This window comes from Colias eurytheme, chromosome 26 (assembly GCF_061535395.1).
Source record: "Colias eurytheme isolate Ceu_HAF_F1 chromosome 26, ilColEury1 Martin Lab GWU primary, whole genome shotgun sequence".
NCBI lineage: Eukaryota > Metazoa > Arthropoda > Insecta > Lepidoptera > Pieridae > Colias > Colias eurytheme.
Genome location: NC_143005.1, coordinates 5,036,666 through 5,062,124, shown reverse-complemented (window position 1 = coordinate 5,062,124; position 25,459 = coordinate 5,036,666). Strand labels below are relative to the sequence as shown.

The 25,459-nt window shown below is 31.7% G+C and overlaps 1 protein-coding gene across 2 annotated transcripts; it reads right to left on the bottom strand.

Moving 5' to 3' along the window:
* Positions 1-62: 62 nt before the first annotated feature.
* Positions 63-21,054, bottom strand: LOC149897181 (putative cytochrome P450 49a1). Of its 2 annotated transcripts, XM_090116826.1 has the most exons (14): positions 20,914-21,054; positions 13,269-13,388; positions 12,091-12,258; positions 5,383-5,548; positions 5,135-5,224; positions 4,660-4,776; positions 4,434-4,510; positions 4,086-4,237; positions 3,903-3,946; positions 3,261-3,402; positions 2,428-2,591; positions 1,952-2,030; positions 1,447-1,644; positions 63-710 (listed from the first exon to the last, which is right to left on the bottom strand). In XM_090116826.1, the coding sequence occupies exons 2-14, from the start codon at positions 13,372-13,374 to the stop codon at positions 603-605; spliced, it is 1,611 nt and encodes a 536-aa protein (XP_089972952.1). In that variant the 5' UTR covers positions 13,375-13,388; positions 20,914-21,054; the 3' UTR covers positions 63-602. The 2 variants fall into 2 exon arrangements, with proteins under 2 accessions (XP_089972952.1, XP_089972951.1); XM_090116825.1 differs by lacking the exon at positions 3,903-3,946 and having other exon boundaries at positions 64-710; positions 4,042-4,237.
* Positions 21,055-25,459: the final 4,405 nt, after the last annotated feature.

Here is a 25,459-nt window from a genome sequence, read left to right as displayed (position 1 = left end):
ATAAAACTTACAAAATATATTTAATATACATTTATTTCAACAGATAAAGGGCTTAGTTTTAATTATTGGTAACAACAATCAGGTATTTCTTATATAAATAATTAAAAAAGGATAGAAATGTTTATGAAATTCAGATTTCATCCAACAATATATTGACAAATTGCTTATTGATTTATAAACTATATTTTACAGTAACAAAATAAGATATGAACTATAAAATAAATAACATCGAAAGTGATTATTACATAAAAAACAAAAGTATTATAAAAAAATATTCATATAAAAATACACCTATTGAAATTATTCACAGTATCTCCAAGCTTAATCCCAAAACAAAAAAAAATGTGCCGTTTTTACAGTATCCTAGTTCTATTTAACTTTGTCAGTAGACTGGTAATGTATTTAAATTTTGGTCCAAAAGTGTCAAATCTTATCGGGGCATCAGAAAGTTGTGAAATCGGTTCATAATATTATAATAACAATATAGTACAAAAATTATCCCTATCTCAGCAGTCGTAATAACAATTATTCATTCATCATTAAATGAATTAATTAGCAATTTATTCATTATTTAAACGTATTAATAATTCTTTAAATGAACATTATCGTTCGATAAGTTTAATTCTCAGCGGCCCATTAGGAGTGTACATAGGATGTATGTGATAATCCAATGGCTCGTGATGATACTCCATTTTGAAAGTCTGCACCATCTGTAACATGAATAGATTTAAAAATATTACTTTAATTAAATAATATTAATAGAGTAGGAGACCTAACTAAAATGAAACGAACTTGAAAAATTAATAGATTTTTCCAAAATTAATTTTAATTTGATTCATAAAATACGTTAACATTGCACAGTCAGTTAGACGTGATCTTATAATATAAAAATGAATCCCAAAATGTGTTGGTAAGCGCATAACTTGAGAACGGCTGAACCGATTTCGATGATTCTTTTTTTATTATATTCCTTGAAGTACGAGGATGGTTCTTATGTAGAGAAAACGTAAATATGTACCACGGGCGAAGCCGGGGCGGACCGCTAGAATTATTATAAAAAATATTTACATTTAAATTAAATAATGTGTTTTCCATGGAGCATGTATTAAAATCGATGTTATGTTATTAGTTTCAACAAAGAAAGTTTATTCATAGTTCTTTTAGGTTTCTCTACTCTTAAAAGGGTCTCTCATCCATTTTAACATGTTAATCTAGAAGGAGGACCCCCACTATCCAACATATTATGAACTGTGTATTATAAACATATTCCTCCGTATCTCTACAATACAAGCTACCTATTCAAAATTACTGCACCAATTTTCTACATTCACCTATTGTTATACATAACTTAGTTCTTTAAGAAGATGTCTGTGTCAGTGTCGTCGTAGTTATATAGTACATATAAATTACTAAATAAAACTAGTAAATATAATAAACGAGACCAACCTTACAAATCATTATATGCATTTCAAGTTCTGCGAATCTCCGACCCAAACACATACGTTTACCAAAACCAAAGGGTAAAGATGCAAATGGATGTTTGTATGAAGATCGCTGCAACCAACGCTCTGGCTCGAATGTTTTCGCGTCCGTGAAATATTCCTCGCTGTTGCCCATTACGTAATGTTGGAATATCACTTGAGTCTGAAAAGGAATTATGCAGTCTTATCTACAATTGTATAGTGTTTTTTATCAAAGGATTTTGTTAAATTCCACCCCTAAGGTGATAAAATAGGGCATGAAAGCTTGTTTGAAATAGGTGTTATGACGTAGGCATCTACTAAGAAACACACAACTCTACGCCACGCCACCCCACGCCATGCCACGCTACGCCAAAAAAATATTAGACTTGGGGCGTGAACTTCTATCGATATCAACGCCGAAAATATAGTTTTTGGAATTATTTTTGTCAGATGTCTGTAAAATTTCCATACTGTAAATAAATACTTACGCCTTTTGGTATTTTGTATCCACATATCACAGTATCCTTTGTTAATTGCCTGCCATTTCCAATTACAACTGGATATAATCTAAAACATAATCATAAATAAATAATAAATTATAGCTAGTATAAAAATTATAATTTTTATAATTTTTATACTAACTATTTACGACTAAATTTCTTTCTTTTACATTGAAAATAGGAGCAAATGTAACGTTAAGTGGCTTATGATGCCAACAAAAAATCTCAGGCGTTTTAAAATGGAAAAATGTGTTGCCTACAACAAAAACAACAGAACATTTTTTTTTTTAATTTAAGCTACTATTAATATTCACAAAAATTGTATACTAAGGTTATTTCTTGACTCAATTAATTAATTATTTAAGAATAAAGAAGATTGAATGAAAAAAGAATGTTACTACATAATATATAGTATTACGGTTACATACAGTATATATACAATATTTTGGTTATTGATCACGTACCTTAAAACTTCCTTAACACACGCTTTTAAATACGGCATTTGGTTAATATCCCCGGGTTTCAACGACCTGCCTTGGAGTACATTAGTTATTTCTTCATATAACCTCTCCTGAATTTGTGGCCGCATTGACAGTTGATATAAAGTTGATGCTACAGCATTTGAGGTCTGAAATTAAAAGAAAGTTCCTGTCTCTTGTGTTGTTGTTGTGTGACAAGTGTTGGTTTTGAACAACATTATTTCACACATTTCTGAACGATTTTCAAAATTACATACAGCTTTTCATACTGTGTTATGACTGATTGAATACATTTCCGGTAACATACACGTTTAGAGAGTGGAATTTTGTAATACCACTTGTAAGAAAAGTATTTCTTATATTGTATATAGTTACAGTTTTTATTCAAAGAAAATCTATAAATCATTTTTACAAAAAAAAGAAAACTATAACGTACAAAAATTTCCGAAATTATGCTTGTGCCAATCACGGGGGAACCCATCGCAATGACTATAATCTATACTAATATTATAAAGAGGAAAGGTTTGTATGTATGTATGGTTTTCACGCATAAACTACTGGACCGATTTTAATGAAATTTGGCACAGATAATCGTTAGACCCTGAGAAAGAACATAGGCTACCTTTTATTGCGAAATATGTACTACGGGCGAAGCCGGGGCGGACCGCTAGTATGTTATAATTACCCGCAGCAGTCCTATTATATCAACCGTTAGGGTCAATTAAAAGGATGAAATCTCTAACAAACTTTATCAAGTTTCAATCAATAGATTGCCTAGTATTTTATTACCAAATTTTGATCCATTCTTAGTTATTTACCGTATCAATGCCAACAAGAAACATGTCGAGTGCTGCGATGGCGGCCACCCTTGTACCCGCCGCGCTCACCAGATCTTGTAAGAGAGATTTGTTGCTTTCGTCGACTGAATTCAAGGCCTTTTCTACGTGGCTCATTGTTACACTGTAAAGATACAAATTATTGATAATTGTATTACTAATTTAATTATAAGTTTATATTTAGGTAGGTACATATGCTTTATTTAAGTAGATTCTATATCTTTTATTATAAGTTTATATTTAGGTACATATTATGTACCTTATGCTTATGTAAATATGTATGCTTTATTTAGGTAGATTCTATATTATTAGATACATATTTGAATTTTAAGTTCCGTATAAATTTTATATGATGAATGTTAATGTAAACGAAATCAAGTCCTATTTAAATATGACGTCTATTAATTAATTAGAACCTACATAAAACGAGGAGAAACTTATGCTGGACGACTATCAGTCTCTAAATTTCTCTCTAGCATTATTGGAAAGAATAAATAACTCCATTGTCCCTGATCGGCCACATATCTCCGGAACATTGCCGAAAAAAAGCATCAAATTATAAAAACACTACCCATCTAGCGTAGCCACATAATATCTTTAAAACATGACCTAAAGTATTATTACCCCAATATTGTGTCCAACGCGGCCACATATCTCCGGAACATAGCGGTCGGGTAGATTCTCCACCACGGCTCTAATAGCTCTAGAAAGAACGTATGCACGGCGTCTATCAGTCGCTAAGATCTCTACCGTAAATATTTACCCAAGTATAGTATCCAACGCGGCCACATATCTCCGGAACATAGCTGTCGGGTAGATTCTCCACCACGGCGCTCGCAGCTCCAACTCCCCTACACACAGGAAGAATGTATGAACGGCATCTATTAGTCGCTGACTGTCTGACCCTTCGCGGGATTGGAAGCAGCCGAGACGCGTGTCTAGCGCTATTAGGCCGAGAGCTGGAAAAAGATTTATTTTTTAAATATAATACCAAATATTATTAGTAGGGAGGGTCTGAGCTCAAGTGATGTTTGTCAGCTAGTAATTGGCATAGGTTAGATATATGACGCATATGAGGTGAACATTATCAGAATCTTCTATACTAGTAGGTAGGTAGTAGTAGTTGTGTATTGTCATAAACAGATATAAACTTACATTCCAAAGACCATTTATGAATTTCATTCAGAAAATCATTTGGAGTCTCTTGATTTTTATCTAGAATGTCGCGTATTCTGAAACAATTAAAGCAATATAATATATCGCATCCTTCTGACAATATTTAGTAAAAAAAAAATCATAGATAATTTTTAATTTGGCATATATTATTTAACACCCATACATGATTCATTTATTTCTTAAAAAAATACAATAAAAATACTACCGTTCAATAAAACAGTCAGCAACCTCAGCAACTTGCTCAGTATACTGAGCCGCAGCGCCCGTACTGAGAGCCACTCGCGATACTTTTGTACGAAATGCTGCCCATGAGTCGCCATGACTGCAAAAAATAAATAAATATTAAACACTTTTTATTTTCCTGTAATATGTATCACGATTATTTCGTTCAAAAAGTTCCTAAGTTGGTAAATAACATTAAAATAAAGAGAAAAAAACTTAAATACTTACAAACTTTAATGAAATAAGCTCGTAAAAATATTCAACGATCGATTTATAAATATACGTTTTAATCAAATCTGATGTTTAAATGGGTCAACTTATTTTAATTATACAATAAATTTAACGTTTTATTTATAACAAAAAATTAACATTATTATAGCACTATCGTTTAACGTAACGACGAATTAGGTAGTACATACATCATAATTCGAGGGCAACAATTGGATAAAAAAACTCACACTGCAATAACTCCCGCGCAATCTTTTTCGGCGCCAAAAAAGTCTTTCCTCAGTTTATGCTTGTAGTAATTCAATGAAGGCATTGAAGGTCTGTAAACATAAAACATACATTAGTACATTACCTATTAAAATTCTAATACACCATTCCTGTTTCCTTTTTTCTTGTACACCTATAATTATACCGATACCTATACCACAAACTAATAATAATATACTACGCCTATACCCAATACCGAATTATACTCTACCTGTGCGGTGCTGTATCCTCTCCACGGAAGACCCTTTCCACCTCACTCGCGTCAAACACGAAGAGCATGTCAGGTCTGCCCAGCAGTCCGGCCATCTTGACGCATTTGCCATACTGCTGGCGAAGCGACATGCATACCTTGTCCACATGCTCTACGGAATAGCCACCTGGAAGAAATATCTAGTTATATTATGTATGTGATTTTACAAAGTAAACTCTATGTTATAACAAAGTTATACGGAATAAAGACTTTTCAATGTGTTGAAATTTGTTTTATTTATTACTTTTGACGTGACAACGTCTTATAATTCGATAGAGCCGGCTGCACGCACGAAAAAACATGACTCATGCGGCGTTACCTCGCTCTGAGGCGTTCCATGTAAGGCTTGAAGTGCGAGCGAGAGCGCGGAACGAGCGACAAAGAAACACAATCGGACGTTGTCACGTTCAACTATCGTCAGTAAGCCGACTTTACAGACAACCAATTTTTATTTAGACCTTTAATTTACTAAATATCTACATTTTTTACATTCCCATCTCTTTATAACATTGCTCAATCTCGAAATAGACTCATTAGTCATTACGATTGCCTTGTGAAAAGGCCACCTAATCAGCTTGTACTGCCACTACTACTACTACTACTAGTACTAGTACCTACTCTCGTAGGCCATTTAACATTACAAATGTTTTTTTAAATAATGTATTACAGCAATATTAAAAAAAATAAAACTCATGGAAGCGTGCGTGCTAAGATTCTTTGCTCGACTTGCTAAGGAAATTACGATTACGTAAAGAACACAACCCATTCAAAAGAGTTTCAAAATATATTTTGCCCGATTTTATGATTTTATTTATTAAAAAAAATCTAGAATAAATTGACTAGACCTATAAGCTCTCTATAAAGAAAAGTCGCTTTTCAAAATTGATTATATTATAATATTAGTAAGTAGATAAATTAAATTTCTACTAATGTAAATTTAAATCAATATACCAATAAACGATCCGTATCTTCATTTCTATATATAAATTATCATAAAAAGAGAGATTTCGCGTATTTTATCCATCTATAGGAGACAGTATAAACCTAACCTAGTAAAACCGCTTTTACAAACAGATCTGACCCGGGAGAGAGTTACCTAACAACTTGGTCGGTTAATATCATGTTAATATTGTTTTTTGCGGTGTTGCGAATACGATATCGTACACGATTAAAGTAATATATTCTCATATGAAACAGAAATGTTTTTGGTAATTTCTTAAATTCAGTACAATAAATAATAAATATAATAAATATTATAGGACATTATTACACAAATCGACCTAGTCCCACAGTTGTGTTGTAGGTAGTTAGGTACTAGGCGACGATAAATATAATATTTAATAAATACATATGTATATAGATAATAACACCCAATACAATGAAAAAATAATCTTCTGTTAAGTGATAATACACACACCGGCACAATTAGCGGAACACAAACCGATGTGCGAGAACATCGTCTGGGATTTGAACGAATGGCAGCAGGTTCTCTTTACTGATGAGTGCAGAGTTCTTTTAAAACACATCGATGGGAGACAGCGAATATGGAGACGCAAAGGAGAACGCCACATACAGTCTAATTTTGAACACACAGTGGCTTATGGTGGCGGCTTGATTATGGTTTGGGGAGGGATATGTTTGGGAGCTCGCACGGAGTTAGTGATAGTCACAGGAGGGACCGTGACAGCAGATCGATACATCAGAGACATTTTAGAAGAACATGTTGTACCATTTGCCCCATTTATTGGTGACGACTTTATTCTAATGCAAGATAATGCTCGTGCTCGTAGTGCACAATCGGTACATGCATATCTGTGCCACGTAGGTATACCGGTAATGCAGTGGCCAGCAAATTCCCCCAATATGAATCCAATAGAGCATGTCTGGGACTTGCTAAAAAGAAGGGTTAAATCCAGAATGCCAGCCCCCAACAATCTGAATGAACTTGAAAACGCATTACTTGAGAAGTGGGAGCGGTTGCCTCAAGAAATCATCAATAACATAATCTGTAGCATGCCCAGACGAATGAAAACCGTAATCAGAGCAAGAGGGGGAAACACTCGATATTAATTTTGCTTTAATTTTATTGTTAAATCATTTAATGCATACTTTTTTTTATTTTTTGTGATGGTTCATAATTATCCAAAAATTTCACTTATTTCAAATTTCTTTATTTTTCAATAAAAAACAACGAAGACTTTTCAAAGTCGTTGTTAAAAGATGTTAATCAATTTGTTAGTTTGTGTCTAATTACATTTTCGTCAAAAATATGCGTTATTATCTCATAGTCTCACTTTTTTTTCTGTTCCGCTAATTGTGCCGGTGTGTATAGAAAATGGCGACAAATATAATCTTCATAGTTCATTCCAAATTTATTTAATGACCATTTTCTTTGAAGAATAATCATTAAAAAGCGAGCTCTACAAAACTTGAAATATCATGCAACATGTTTAACGATATAATTTGTATTTATTTATTATTAAATAATTCTTCCTAACTTCCGTTTTTATAAGTATTATCATCTCAAACAACTCACGATTTTGATATACTTAGGTATTATGATATTATCACAGGGTATTATATTCTCAAAATTTACGATTATCAGTAGCTGCATAATATTACGTGAGTTAAACCACACGATAATAATTTAGTAACTATCGTTAGTTATAAACAAAAAGTAAATATCAAGGGCCTAGTGGAAGAATCTTAATTTCGAGTTTATGCCGAGGTTACAACCTAACCACACCATAAAGCTTGCAACATACGAGTACCTAGGTACAAAATGTGGTTTCCTAAATTACACTGCAGTTTTCTGTAATCGTAATTCACTTCAAAGCAATGAGCCTTACTTATCCAAAAACATACGAATCCAAATCCAATTGAACAAACCATTTATTTCTTGAAATTTTTATAGGTTAACTAAATGGTATCACTTAATAATGAAATATTCTAAAAGCCATATTCTAAAAGCCGAATCCAAAAATATATGCTTTTATAATATTTATTTATTATTTATTTAATCATTTATTGTACCACACCATTTAATATTAAAATGTACAGTATAATATATATCTGTTTGGATGTGAAGTACAAAAGGTGACCTTATCGCTTAAAAGCGATTTCTTCCAGGCCATAATAAATAGAAAGGGCAGAGCTTGTTTATTGTGTTAAGATAAAATTGCTTTAATATTTATGCGTATATCCTACCTTAAAAATTTAAAACCTTCGGCGTGTAGCCCACAATATTATCCGTATTTCGGCTATTTATTTTCTTTGCTCTACCAAAACATGCTCAAATGTGTTGTAATTTATAGCTTGTATATGCTTAGGTATGTTATTTGTCTATAGGTTACGTATTTTTAATAATCTCTCCTGACTACAATATTATTATTTTATTCTTCAAATTTAAACAGTTGCTGTATCGTTCGTTGTGCCTCAGGCTATTTATTTACATACAAAGACCATTAGATGTTAAATGTAGCGAGTTAAACGATGTATACTGTCGAAATAATTCACAAACCAGTTTTGATACTTTAATTGATGATTATAACCGTTATTATTTTTGCGAATAACAGCCGCGCCTCCTGACATGCCGTTATTGTTAATATGTTAGATATAAACATGTAACGGTTACAAATATTTTTTGTACCATTTTATGTAGGTAGGTCAATATATATATTATATACGTATTAAGATTAGCGAGTTTGGAATGTTATTGAATTAAATATACATGGAAAAACGCTATTTATTTTAGATATGTATAAGGTATACCTACCTATATAAATAAAATGTTAATACTGTTTTAAAAATTACTTGAAACATTAAAAAAATAATTAATTAATTTAGCCTTTTAAAAGTTAAAATTGAAAAAGAAAATCTGTACTTAATCAATCAATTTAAATGGCAGTAATATTAATAAAAACAGTCGGGATATAACTGAATTAGGTATTCGTTATTAGCAAACGCATTTCCGTTGCAAACAATTAGGTATAAGGTATTTATTTAAATATCACGCATATTATAAGAGAACGGACGTTTTCTTACTATCTTGTTGTATTGTGAATCTTTTTTAAAATTTGCTAGAAATAGGTTCATAATATTTAACATTTTATTCTATTGTATTTTAAGTATTTTTTTATATATACATTATACTTTTGTTAATGCAAAATAAACAGACTATTAGTAGTATGTAGTAGATAACGAATCTTAAAAAATTGAAATAGAGCTAGCGCGCACGAGCAACTTTGTCTCCGCAACTATTTGTCTCTCCCATCAATTGTATAGGGAGTTGCGTCGCTACGTGCGCGCACTTTCATACTAGCCCATGGGTGGAGAGAATGGTAAATTATGGTATTTAACTTTATGGTCACCAGCTGATACACCATAGACAACATAATTATATTGTTTGACCGTCAAATGCGATGTTTAAGTGTCGACACATGTTAATAAAAGTCAACCTTGTCCCAAAATTAAGTTCTTTCTCATTATGAAATCAAATCATTATTCCGCTGGTGGTCTCCATTAAAGTTACGCTAATATAACACTCAACAGTACAAGAATACATAATTATAATTTAGTAGCTTTTCGCCCGCGTCTTCGCCCCCGTTTTCAAAGGAAAACCCGCGAAGTTTCCGTTCCCGTGGGATTTCCGGGATAAAACCTATCCTATGTGTTAATACAAATTACCCTCCATATGTGTGCTAAATGTCATTATAATCGGTTCTGTAGTTTATGCGTGAAAACTATACATACATACATACAAACCTTTCCTCTTTATAATATGAGTATAGATACATACTTGCACATATTTGAAGTTATGATTTGTACAAAACAAACTATATTAATATTCATTTATTTTCTTTTGTACGGTAGAAAGTATTTTACATATTAATACGTGCATGATTCAAAGCGGAATAATGACTGAAATTAATTTGTATGTATGTTTATTTTAGTTATGCGTGACCTTTTCTAGCACGCTAATAATAATTTGATCTTATGAATATTTGTATTTATTCTATTTTTGATAATTATCTATGTAGTTTACCTACATTAAAATTACTAAAATAAAATTTTTCATTTTATAAATGCGAAAGTAACTTTTGTCTGTCTGTCTTTTCTTTACGCCTTACCGGACCGATTGAAATGAAATTTCGTACCCTGATAACTTGAGAAAGAGTATGAGATAGGTTCCGGAATCCTTTTTTGGATGTGCTTATTAAAGTGAAACTTTTATTACATCGTCTCAAACTTTTTGGTCTGTGTAGCGCATGTCGCGTGTATCGCGGCTGCCGAGTAGGTATACCTACTCGGCAGCCGACCGTCACGCGACATGCGCTACACAAAGCAGTGTTCGGAACCGTTCGAATAGTTTCACTTTTACCGTGGTTTCATAAAACCACACAACATTTTTTCTTTTTTTAACTTTAATGAATACGAATATCCTGGTAAACTGAACCAAAAAGTTATATAACCTACTTACATTCAAAATTTATAATATAAAATTAAAGTATTATTATTTTATACGTTTCTTTTTGAATTTACTACGGCCTCTAAGCAACGAAAATAAAATCTCATTAATTCAAATGGGCAAAGCGATTTATGAATACAAAACTGCCTTTTATATTTTTTTTGTTAGTAGAAAGTTATCTACTTCCGCAAGTATTTTTTTGTATGTAGGTCTTAATCTCAATTTAATTATACCTACCGGTACTTATAACGAATAAAAAACCGGCCAAGTGCCAGTCAGATTCTCGCACCTAGGGCTTTGAACAAACCTTTGTACTTTTAAATTTTATAATCATGCTGGAACTTTAAATGTATTCTTAGAGCAATTTTTCCTTTATCTGTTATATAAGACCATGCTTTTTACCATTTTCAAGGCTCTATGTTTACGGGAAGTAAAAGGAAATTTGGCGAAAATTTTTAATTTATAATAATTAAATTATTATTATGCTTACTTAGAAAAAGTGTAATTAACATTTTCCTTTAGAGCTTGTGTTATAATTATTATTGTAACTAAAGACAACTTACATTATACAAACATTCTCATATTGCAAAAATTCGCGATTTTCCATTTCACATAGTACCTAACTAGCTGTAATTTGTAAAAGTGGCCATTGAAACAAGTTTTGAACCAGCCATTTTGAATTATAATCCCCATTCAAAAATTGTAAACCAGGTCGTTTTTAAGAAAGTTTTTATACCTATGTACAAAAATTTTAATATTGTTAATTTTCTACTGAGGTGACCCAATTTATTAATTATTTGATTTCTATTTAGGTATATTTTTATTAATATTCAGAAAGTTGCAACTCTCCACTTGAGGTTAGAGTGAACAACGTATTATTTTAGTACTGCGCTAAAAAATATCATAATCGATCAAAAATCAAACGCATTAGGTATTAAACGAAAAATACGAAACTTTAAACAGCTACTTAGCTTACTAAATTTTTTAAACGCTTTAACTGAAAAAAAGCTAAGCTAAACACCCTTTATTTCAAGATTTATCTTGAAAAAAGGGATGTTTGTTCCTCTCAAACGCAATTCGTCTGAACGTATCAATCAGTATGTAATTCGATACACAGATATTGGTACCGATATAATTACAGTCCTAAAGCACCTTTATCTGAGTAGAGCCGCAGACTCCAGCTATACAACAAAAAAACTTACCAATATACGGTATAAAACGCCAAGTATTCCCCAATAAAGGCAAGGGTTTAGGCCCCGGTACCTCCTCCCAGCTCCTCACAGAGGGAGCCAGTGTTTCAAACACGGGGGTAGCAACCGCGTGTGTGGATCTAGAACGCTGACTCTGGATTGGACATTGACCTCGTAATCCTGGAAATAATAAGTAAATTAAAAAATGACAAATGTTAATTTTCCTGGGATTTTTGTGAACCACCATGAATCTATTGTAACGACTCTATGGAGCCTTTTGGTCTATGCTAATCAATCCATACACATTATTCAAGGATTATAATATGCTGATTTATGTAAAAAGTAGGTAGTTTAATAAACAAATAAACTCAAATACTAATACCTATAACCTAACCCCATACATAATATCATAACTTTGTAGAATGCAGATGCAGGTTAAAAAGTAGAATTCTAGCGATAATTTTAATCTAACACACTTTTTATTAATTCTTTTCATCTAATATAATAATATAATCAAATATGTATATTGTTTATACATAGTTAGAAAAAATAAGTTTGTACCAATACGTAACGCTAAAACGTAAAACGTAAAAGCCCACTAATTACTTCAATTCATTCACAGACTCGTTGAAAATGTTTAATCTCAAAACAAATATTCTTTAAGCAAACAATATGCTTATATTTTTAAGCGGACGTCTTAGGTATTTGCTTAAAAACCGCCCAATATTATGCAATGCCAATAAAAACGTGGAGATTAAACACTTGAAAATTCAATATTTAAAGAGTCTTGTGTAATATTTAGGCGGCTTGAGAAGAGTTTATTTATAGAATTATATTTTTTATACTCTGACACATATTATAATATCGAACATAAAGTATTATTTATTTATTATTTGACACTTCATTACACACATTATTTTATAAAATATAAAAGTAAATAATAAATCACAAAGTTACAGCTTTAATATGTGTAAGTAAAATGGTCATAATAAATTTTTAAAAATTTATTATGACCATTTTACTCATTAGGTTATGTACTTTCGATATCAGTTTAAAGTTTTTTGATATCTGTAATAGTTACGGAATAATCGCCTGTGCACACTTATCGATTACACCCTGTATACTTAGGTACTCCCACCTTATGGAAAGTTAATTAAAATAAAGCCTTTTTCTTAACATCTTGTACATACCTATATCACTCCCATCACTCGCTTGTTTATCGACGGATGCTGTGTTGAAATGTCGGACGGATAATTTTCTCAATGGCCATTTCACCACTGACACTCTGTGCCTCATTGTTATAAGTTAAGCTGGAAAAATAATAATAACAATATTATACAATTTTAATTTGAAGAATATGGCACATAGGAACATGTTAGTCGAATTTTGATGACAATATACAGACTGCAATAATATTGAAATCATAAATCATAATATTTTATCTGACCATAGGTACTATGGAAGGTGTAGTGTAGTACCTAGATACCTACTTCGCGCTAGAAATATAGAGTCAAAACAAGAATTTTATTAAAACCACAGATTAAAACCGTGTTAAAATATAGTACCTATTTTAATACTTAACTGTTTTTTTTTTCTATTTTTACATCAATAAAAAAAAATTCGCTTCATTTTCCCAAAAATAGGTTGCATGTAACATTTTTTAACGTTTTACATCGCAATTCTGTAACAAACAATAAAAATGCAACAGCTAATCGCAACAACGGCCTTAACTCTACCATTACGCTTTATTACCACGTTATTACGGTTGCAATAAATAATATTCGCTTTCCGCCGGATTTATCCTTCGTAAACGTAACAGTGAAAGGAGTTCGTATACTTTTCATAAAATGCATATACCGTGAACACCAACTTTGGTTTCTCGTAATGGCCATGTTCATAATCAGGTTATACGTATTATTGTTTCATATAAAAATAAATAACAAGAGAATACAAAAAGGATGCAAATGAATCGATAAAAGCATCAAATTATTTTTATCTTTTTTTGAGTGAAGGGCGACTTTTTTATCTATATACTAATATTATAAAGCTGAAGAGTTTGTTTGTTTGAACGCGCTTATCTCAGGAACTATACTGGTCCGATTTGAAATTTCTTTCGATGTTAGATAACCCATTTATCGAGGAAGCCTATATTCTACATATCATTACGCTAAGACCAACAGGAGCGGAGCCAGGAGGGTGAAACCGCGAAGCGCAGCAAGGAATAAAATAAGTCTTGTAATAAGAACATTCCATAAATGAAACAATATTAATACATTTAACTTTTTGCAGTGCACAAAAGTTAGAAGCCTTGTAGTAAAGCGAATGAAGGTTCGGATCTAAAATGAAATGTTTCTCAGTGTACCTACCATTGATTTAAAACCTAATAACCTAATTATTGGTAACAATGTACCATTGGACCACATAAGTTATATTTATTGATTAGTACATATTGTATTTCCTAGTGATATTGTTTTATCATCCTTTTAGCAGCAGTTAGTAAGGTTACGATAATTTGTTGATGTAACGAATAAGATAGTTGACGAATTATTGAATATGATCTTTCAGTATTTTAAATAAAATGATCCTACTGTACTTTTATTATGTATTATAGAATAGTTTATGATTTAAAAATTATTAATTAATTTTAAAAATTAATATAAGGTGAATGACCCTTGTAGAAAGCGTAGCTTAGTAGAGATCCAATCTAATGTTAGACTTTCATAAAAGCTATTGTTCTTACGTTGAAATTTTACTACATAGTAATTAATTTAGCCATGCTAATTACCTATATTCAGTATATTCTATGACTAGCCTAGCTGTGTGAATATGCTTAACGAAAATAAAAAAATAAAAAATAACATCTGATATATTTTATACCTACTCAGTTTATACTGTAGGTACTTTTTTATACAATGGGTAGTTTACTAGAAAATAAAACAAAGTATATTTTATTTTTATTACGCATAATCTGCAATTTTCTGATTATAGGTACCTACATCTATAATCTATACTATAGGTAATATTATAAAGCTGAAGTTTGTTTGTTCGTTTGAACGCGCTAATCTCGGGAACTACTGGTCCGATTTAAAAAATTCTTTCGGTGTTAGCTATCTAATCTCCATTTATCGAGGAAGGCCATCTCGCCAAGACCAACAGGAGCGGAGCATTGCGGGTAAAACCGAGGAGCACAGCTAGTCAGAAAATAAAAGTTATAGTCGCGTTATTTCTTTTTCTGTATAATATTTTTATCTCAATTAAGCTTGAACGGCATCTATGTCAAGAACGTTGCACAGATTATAAAATCTGAGAAGTGAATGTAAAAACAGGTAAAAACTATAACCCGATATTAAATGTGTGGCAATTGCAACTGATATCTTAAACAACAGATCCTGTTCAACAATATAACGTATCATTTAAATTTAATGTATGCAAAATATTTTAGAACAGCTTGGTAACAAAAACGTGAACAAAAATATTTTTGAACAGCTTGGTAACAAAAATAGTGATTTTTTTTTTGTAACTGTCTCACTAAATTATAAGACAGGTATTAATTATATCCTCCTGTGTGACGGATGAATTCGTACGATCTGGTGATGCGATCGAATCAACTTGCTAAATCATAAGAAAAAAACTATACCGGCTGCATTGAGAATCTCCTCCTTTCTTGAAGTCGGTTAAAAAAGAGTTATTCAAACAAAAACTGTATCAAATTATGTCTCACTAGCTGTTGCCCGCGACTTCGTCCGCGATTACGTCGTTTTTCGTCATTCGTCGTTTAAAAAAAATACGTGACGCTTTATTTTTGAATGTTCTTAATTGTCTCTTATAAAAATTAACTACATTAAAATTGAATACTCTGATAAGAAAATCTTAAAATCGGAGGACATCGAAAATCTGAGGAAAACATGAGTGAATTTGATTTAAATTCTACATTACTTAGTAATTCAAATAATAATCTAAATTAAATGTAGATTAACAGTTTGAGCGCATCATTATATAATATGTACCTCAGTATTAAATTACGTTATAGTTTACATAGTAATTTTACTACAAGATAAAAAGTAAAACAACTAAAACCCAACTACGACAAAAAACGACGCTGAAAAAGTATAAAACAAAAGTTAAATTGATGAACTAATAAAGAAGCTATGAACGAAAAGATGTGAATTATATGCAATCAGCCCATGAATACAGGTAAAGTCACAAGCAAATGCTAGTAATATATATATATTCAAAATGTGCAAGTAAAAAGCTTTCAAATGATACCAAACACGGCATATTTATCTTAACTTTATTTTTTTACTCTGTATGTTTTGTCCGCTAGAGGGCGCCACATTAGATTTTGTGAAACCCCATATAGCCTATAACCAGCGGACAATTAAGACGCTTCTAATGATATGTCATTTGTCGAATTCTGATAAGTAGTTTAGAAGTTACAAGGGAACAGATGAACATACATACATACATACATACATACATACATACATACATACATACATACATACATAGCCTGTCAAAATCATAACCCTCCTTTTGCTTTGCCGTAGTCGGGTAAAAAACACGATGATTTTCTTTCGCGCTCGGTACAACAAACTAAGCATGTTTGTGGTACGTGGCCCGCGTCACTTGACCCCCCGTGAGTTCCCCTCCGTTACTATGCGAAAATACATTCGTCGCCCTACTGTAGGAAAAATTGTAATATTTTAAATTCGAGAAATATTGATTTCTTGTATTCGACTATTCGTTGTAGTCGAATACAAAATATATTTGAAGAAACTTAGGTTGGCCTTCAGGCAAAAGGGATCCTATCAAATGATAAACTTGACCTTGTATCTTAAAAGTAAGCATGAAAGGATCCTCTGATAATTGTTGAGCACCAAAGGATCATTTAAAACGCACTACTATAAGAGCGAATATTGTCTAAGAACTGTTAAGATTGCACATGTTCCTCTAAAAGTAGTGATTTCAAAGGTTCTGGTATATCTTCAAACAAAAGCCGACTCCTTACTCTTCTTTAAAGCATTACAAAAAGAACATACTACGTTAATATCGCCTATACAGAAGATGATCTGTAATCAATTGTGAGGTTCCTTATAAGCAAACCCACTTTTATATTTGTCGGACCACACCACCGAACTCGTAGATTGATCTTCTATGTTTACCTCTAAGTCATTAAGACTGTCGAAATCTGTCTACAGTAAGACGGGCCTCTCGCTATTCGTCCGTTTCAAGAGACCAAATAGTTTCAATTCTTAATCTTTCATTAAACAAACTTATTAATCGTACTTGTCTCAAATAATCTTGTCTCAAATAATGGTAATATTCGCGTCCCTACTCTAGTCATTGCTTATGCTCATGTTCATCTTCAAGAGATCGAATAATATTATGGTGCACCCTATTATTTGTCAAACGGTCTTCATATTGAGTAAAAGTTTCAGATTATCGAGATAAAATATGCCATTTGCGATCAGCTGTGAGACGTTATACCCTCTCAGTGAAGGTTTCGGTCTCACAGGCAATTCTCGTTGTGAAGCGGTTTCAGGTTCTCGGCATAACACATGTTGTTTTCGGTCAATAGTAAGCCTCTTACCTCTAACGATCCTTGAGAACTCTTATTTCTCATTTTCTTAGCTTTGCTCAAATTTCGATATAAAGATTTTTTAGGTGACACAAAATTCCCCAAGGGTTCGGGGGTAAGCTGAGGTAGTAGGGGGGGGGGCGGGGTCAAATTAACATTATGGTTACTTCTAATAGGTAAATTTTCCACATAAAATGTCCTTTAAATTATGTCGTATTATATTTTTAACCCCCGACGCCAAAAAGATGGGTGTTATGTGTTTGACTGCTATGTATTTCTGTGTGTGTGTGTGTGTGTCTGTCTATGGCACCGTAGCTGGCTAACGGGTAAACCGAATTAGATGCGGCTTTTTTTTGTTAGGCAGCATATTTTCCGACGCTGGTTCTTAGATAAATTGTATCAAAATCGGTTCATCCACTTATTATACCTACATAGGGGTAAAAGTGGGAATGAAAATGATATAATAATTTATTTTTAAAGATCGTCGGGAAGTTTATGAAATTATTTATTCCTTTTTCTATACACTTTTCCTCGTCTAAACGGTTTAGTTACGTGCTCCCTCTCTCTCTCTTCAGCCTTTAGTTACGTGCGTGAGACAGGAAACATCTAATTTGGATTTGTTCCTGGATTTGATAAAAATTGAGTATCGATTAAGCTGATCAGTGGCTACACCATACATTATTAAAAACATCCATTTTACATATTATGTAGTAACTATTTGGTATAGGTTAGGCATTTCATTTCTTGATTTTCTTTAATAAGTTGGTACGTAAGTTTTTTAGCTCAGTTTAGTAAGAAATTTTAATAAGTAACAATTATTTTAATTATATTTTATGGTAGTACGTATTTACTCAATAATTGTATGTTAAGTAGTAATTCAGCATGGGCGTAGCCACGGTGGGGCTGGGTGGGGCGCTTACCCTGGCTTTGATCTGGTAGGTACCAATTGTGAAGGGGAGTGGGCGTGGGCGTTGGCGTGGGCCTGGGAGTGAACGTGGGAGTGGAAGCATGAAAATAAAAACAATTATTGTTGCCCCACCCTGAGCCCATGGTCATAGGTCCCATAGTCACTATTCCACGCGGACGAAGTCGCGGGCACAGCTAGTAGACAAATATAATCAGAAAGCTTTGAACTCCTAAGCTCAACCATAAAAGATAGACATTTATGATGTCGGGAGATATTTTTTATATAATATGGAGAACAGAGTTACTGCTCTGCTCACGAATATGAAAAATAATTGTACCAAGTTTCGTTTAAATCCGTCGAGTAGTTTTTGTTTCTATAACGGTTATACAGACAGACAGACGGACAAAAATTTTTGGCGTCAGTGTCGATCCTTAATCACCTCGTGATAGTTATTTAGGAAATATATTTCATGTACAGAATTGACCTCTACAGATTTAATATAAGTATATAAGTATACATATAATTAGATTCCAATTTCCATGTAACGTTAAATTCGACTATACAATAACTAACAGACAACGCAGGTTACTCTCGTTTCCGTAAGTTGAAGCGGCTACATATTCGGTCCTCATAACTTCACTTTTTGTGAACGAAACGACAGCGCGGTTTAATTCGATGCCAACATCATCAAAAAAAACGAAATATTTTTAATTGTGAAAAAATATTATGATTTACACTATTAATACTATTTAAACATTAACACAAAATATAAGACTGTAAGTGTGTAAAAATAAATCCAGCTAGTTTCACATCAAACTTAATAACTTATGTTTTTAATTAGGTATACGACATGAAAATATGTATATTAATTACCAAGCAATAATCATATTGGTAAATACTGAACAAAAGTATTAACAGTCAAAGTATATTTTTACTTACAACATGTAAATGATGAAGGAATAATAATTATCAACGAACTAACCTTTTTGTATTATTGTTTATAAATATAAATTCATAAACAATAAATTTATAAAGAATAGAAAAAATTCGACCACTAAAGAATGCTGGTTCGAGTCCCGCCTCGTTATCCAATTTTTAAAACACAAAGATTTTTAAAAATGTAACCAATGAACACAATCAATATTAGATTAATTTTAATGGTGTCTAGTTTGACTTAAAATAATAAACATCTACCCTCACTTTTAAAAATGTAGTATATTCACACGAATTATAAGCGCACCTTATAGGGAAGGGAAGAAATTATGGGTTAAAGAGTTAAATAAATAAATAACATAATTATATTTAAATTATTAATTTTTAACATTGTGTTCAGTAGTGTTAACATGTAAATTGATTTGATTTTTACGAAATCTCATAGATGGCGCTGTTTCAAATTTGTATACTAATAAATTCATTAAACTGATTCTCTGCCCAAATTACGTAAATGACATAGTTTTTATTGTGTAAAGCTAGATAATAGCATGGCTTACCCGAAACCAACATTTAAACATGAATCTTTAGATTGTACGCTGTCGTAATACACGGAATACGTAAGAAAAAAAAAGGTTCACAGCTCCTCCCCCGGAGGTGATAGCATGATAATATGTTTAAAAAAGCCTCACCCGACCTGTTAGTAATATTCATGCAAAATTTGAAGTCAATCTATGCAGTACTTTTCGAGATTAGCCTGGACAAACATACAGACAAACAGACAAACAGACAAACAGACAAACAGACAAACAGACAAAAATTCTAAAAACTATGTTTTTGGCTTCTATATCGATTATAGATCATGGATTATGTATACTTTTAAAAAAATATTCAATGTACAGTTTTGACTTTCCTACGATTTTATTATATGTATAGATAATCTATTGCACTGAATATACGGAGATAGCAAAAGAAAGATATTATAGTGAGGAAAAGTAAAAGCTTCTTATTGGAAAATTCGTGATGAACGTAGATTCCTTTCGTGAAACCCAGTCTTGTTAATATTATACTATTTCTGCCCGCGGCTTCACCCACATGGTCAAAGGTAATTACCGTGGGAATGAGTCGTTTCACCGCGGTAAAAAAGCTTATCAGTATATTATATCTATCTAATCGCCTATCGTGCTAATGTAGACTGTGCTTTATCTCTAAAAGTTTCTTACGTATATTGTAAAAAAACAAATTTTAAAACTCATTTTTTCTTATGTTTGAAACAATTTTAAACAACATATAATATAAATATTTGAAATTATTTCATTTTGAGTTATTTAATATTTAAATGTTGTTGCTTTCTTTTAATTAATGTAAACAGCATTCAATGCGATAAAATAAAAATTTAATTAAAAAAAGACCTGTTTACCAATTTCCACAGTTCACAACACAAATTCACAAAACACTGCACTTTCCAAATTTTCTTTCACGGTCACATACGCTAATATACATACATACATATAAAAAGTATTGTGTTCTGACCGCACGTTACGGACAGACTGAGCGCCGCCTATATACAGTGTTCTATTCGCTCTCTTGTTATGTTTCCATTGACGCACGTTACGAGATCCTAAAAATTTGAACGAGTTCAACACTGGATAGTCGTAGTGAAGACTTCTGCGTGGAGTAGCGAGAGTAATTATAGACTAAAAGACGAAGAAATACAAGTATTCCGCTATATTTAAAAATTCAAACATTGACTGATAGCAGATACATTAATTAATAAAATTTACCCCTCTTTACTACCAGTACAGAATAGAAGCCGTAATATTAATTACAAAATTAGAACATGCATCATTCTTAGGAACAACAACTAAAAATACCAACCATAAAATAACACAACTGATACGACAAAAGCTCACAAAATCATATCGTTCAACAATGGAAACGCAATCACTAAAAGTATATCAAGTAAGGCGATACGCACACCATTATCAATTTCGTATTTACTATAAAATCGAAAGGAGTGCCGCGAGCTATACGATATCAAAGTACACTTTCTCTGTTAATTAGGGTTCCGTATTAAAAAGGTAAAATGGTTAGGCCCAAACTTTCAAGAACCTCTTCTTTAAATTATCATTATACTAATATAATATAATAAATACGAAAGTCTCTTTAGTTAAACTTTTACACTTTCAAGTCTCAACCCTAGATTTGGATTGATAATTTTCAAAGGAAATATTTAGTTGAAGGCCCAGAGTCAATATAGGCTACTTTTTATTTTCAATAATCAACTTACCGTGGTATGTCTGTGGGTGAAACCGAGGAACTGGGGACACAGGTAGTAAATAATATATAAGCACGAAATTTTATTCAATTACATAAATTACATGTCAACATAATGATGAGTTTGGGTGTGTTCACTGTTGTACTCGTAAAAGCTGCATTGAAAAGTATTAAACATTTAAGTACATAATTTTAAAATAAGTACACTTTTATCGTGACAAAATCAAACGTTTATCTCGAGAAAAAAAGAGCGCCAAAAGTGGTTTATCGCAGATAAAACCAAAACTAAAAGTAATTACACAAAATGCTGTGACAAATATCTTGCAAATGTTTTAATATAATTGTTTATGAAAAAAAAATCATAATAAGTATTACCATGTCAAGTAGAAAACGTAAAAGTGTGAAAATTAGAGCTAACTTGGTGATTTTTTTTATCGAGTAAATTTTAATATTTTATGTTTTTGATTAAACAGAATCGTTGAACATATCATCTAGTTTGATATATATTTTATTTTTAGATTTGGTCTTGCATATTACACGTATCATCTAATAGAAGATTGGTTATTTTGCTTTATGCGCCCCCTTAAATTAATGATGTTTAAGTTACCATAAAGACGTTTCGGTGTAAAATAATAGATGTAGTTTGCTAAGAATGTGTGTGTAGAATGTTGAGTTTTAAACAGTAGGACAACTGCAACTAATTTCAAACAATTAATGGTTTGTTACACACTGCTTTCATTCGTCTCAATAGGTATTTAAATATGTATTAAGCATTGAATGAAACAAAACGGTACATTTTTCTTAGTTCTCGGCATACATTATTACGAGTATTTTCGTAGTATTCACGTATTTGCTATTCAGAGCACTGTCTAAGTATCGTTAACCCAGAGCTGTCTAGATTTTTAAGCTTTCGTATCAGTAATTAACATCGTGAAAGTAGAACGATCGTGATTTGTAAGATTTAGATATTTTGAGATATACAGTTATTAATATATTCAGGTTTAGATTTGATTAACGGTGAAAGGATGTTCATCTATTCGTTGAGTCGAAATTTTGTATTCTATATGTCGCAAAAATTAAAACAGTCGTCAGAATATTATTGTCGATCAAATAAATCGTTAACTTTAGGTACATTTGCACATAAATCCATACTAATATTATAAATGCGAAAGTAACTCAGTCTGTCTGTCTGTTAGGTACTCAATCACGCCTTAACTACTGAACCAATTTGCATGAAATTTGGTATAGAGATATTTTGATACCCGAGAAAGGACATAGGCTACTTTTTATCCCGGGAAATAGGATAGGTTTTATCCCGGAAATCCCACGGGAACGGGAACTATGCTGGTTTTTCTTTGACTGCGCGGGCGAAGCTGCGGGTGGAAAGCTAGTGTGCTATAAAAATACTATATTATTTAAGTGCTTTTAAAGTTTTATCGGTTTATAACCATTGACGACTGATTAATACCAGGCATAAGTACCTCATTGACAAATTAAGGTACTCAGTGCTTTATCACTTTATGTATTTTAACGATCCCGTTAAAGCAAATAAATTTTAAACATTTTCAGTGTCAGATGTGCTTAGTGCTGCTTTTATATTCATTGACGCAATAAAAACGATTTTCGGCAATGGACGTTCACTTGTCGTAAGGATATCGTCTCATCTTTTATAAAATATAAATTAACTTGTGTAATAAAGATTTTTCATCTAGGTTCCTACTTACTCTTAAAAAGTACCTAATTTAAGATCTATAAATTAAAAAAAAAAACAAAACATAATTATATTTACTTGTTCTATTCTAAAATTATAATAGTATAGTGATAAAATCATCTTATATCGTTCGGGCTTACTTTCCCAGCGCCAGCTTTTATAGAGCCTTTCTACCTTTTGTCACAGATTTAATATATTACACCTCAAAGTTTTTAATAACATAATATTATACGTAATTATTATAACCTCAACACATTTTGTACTCGTATATGAAGTCTTAAACCACTCTCAGAAAAGTCAAGGCAAGATAAAACAGCTTTATAAAACGAAAGTATATTTAATTTGCATGATTTCATCAGTCACGGGTCACGGATTAAGGTTTGCATTTTTGGTTTTTGTGTAATCTTTTATTTTAGGCATTTATGTAAAATTCATACTTGTGTAATTTTGAAATATTGTGTAACGCTATTGAGCCTTTATTCTCAAAAAATATTACCTAAAACTATAATAATTGTAGGTAATAAAGGTAGGTAGGTATTGATGATGCAATTTCTTGTAATTAATAAGTATTGGCTTTTTGAGTACCTACCTATACGTAGGTACTCCAATCTTATAAGATTCACTAATTTTGACTGTAGTTTCATCAACTAATACAAAGTCACACATCAGTCTGTGTCCTGTGATCTCATTAGGTAGGTATAATTATTGTCGTGAATCAAAATAAAACTAAAATATTAAACAAAACAGATATGCGGAAATAGTAAGAATTTACTTTAGTCCTTGATATGCACTGACGTCTTTAAAAAAATATATGTTGAGGCAAAGTGGTATTCCCTATGGACATTCCCCTGTAAAAAGTAGAAATAAAATCAAAATTCTTACGGCCGGTAAAACCTCCCTTCCGCCTACCAAGCAAGATGATAAACAAATGTATGCCACATTCTGATTTTAACAAAAATCTTATTCTTTGAGATTACTTTTATAGAAGTTATAAATTACACATGACATTTTTCTTTAGAGCAAGAGAATGTTGATATATTTTCATGTAGGTAAGTAATTTTTCTGTTGTGCGGTCGGGGGTAGACCTTAGATCATTATCTAAGGGTAGACAGTAGAATGCACAGCTGTGTTTTGACATTTTTTCCAAATATGTATTCTTACAACTAGGTACCTATATAGGTACGCATTCTCAATCTATTTTGTATCGTGCTTAATTAATAGAAGAACTCTATTTAGTGTAGGTTAACGGGCATGTCATTTAGATATCAGCATTAATTAAAAGTTAAAATTCATTTGGTATATTTTACTTTCTTGTAGTGGTTTTTTTGCTTTGCATAATAGATAAGTATTTAACATATTTAATTGGTTGACTATATTATAAGAATGAACACAATTTTTAATATAAACTTAATAAATTACGATTTAAATATTGGCACTCCTTTTCAAAAAAATATTGAGATTTTATTATATATAAATATTTTTCTATATAAATAAAATCGTTTAAAAATACCATGACTTATTAGGAAAACTGTGTCGATTAGAAAATCGTTCGTACCTTTCGAACCTGTTCGACCGCAGTAGGTACGTACAGATGAGATGGGTTGGGCCGCCGAGATTGCAAACTTGATTTAGGTATCTAGGTATGTATAAACTATAAATAGGTATATGTAAGACTTACTATACAATAAACCTACAGATAAAATACCAATTAATCTGGAGTCTAAAAGTAAGCATTATAACTTAAAATCCCTGTATTTGAACTCTGATCTAACATTATTAATAATTATGGACCCCCATTAGTCTTTCAAACGCACCCCGGGTGTAGATACTAAGAAAATATTTAATAATTATGGCTTTATTATTGTTTCATAACAATTCACTAAAGAAATATTACCTACTGGATTATTGTTTTAAATTATTATAAGTGTATCATTTAACCGAAACCCGTATTATTTCGTTTAAATTGGGAGTATTCAGT

What these genes read in the sequence shown, in the direction of transcription:
- LOC149897181 (XM_090116826.1), bottom strand. Translation starts at nt 13,374, where the DNA reads ATGAGGCACAGAGTGTCAGTGGTGAAATGGCCATTGAGAAAATTATCC. An exon ending in GCGTTTTATACCGTATATTG is followed by an intron (nt 5,549 to 12,090) that starts GTAAGTTTTTTT and finishes TATTTCTTCCAG; the next exon opens with GTGGCTATTCCGTAGAGCAT. An exon ending in GCGTTGGACACAATATTGGG is followed by an intron (nt 3,403 to 3,902) that starts GTAATAATACTT and finishes GTATCTTTACAG; the next exon opens with TGTAACAATGAGCCACGTAG.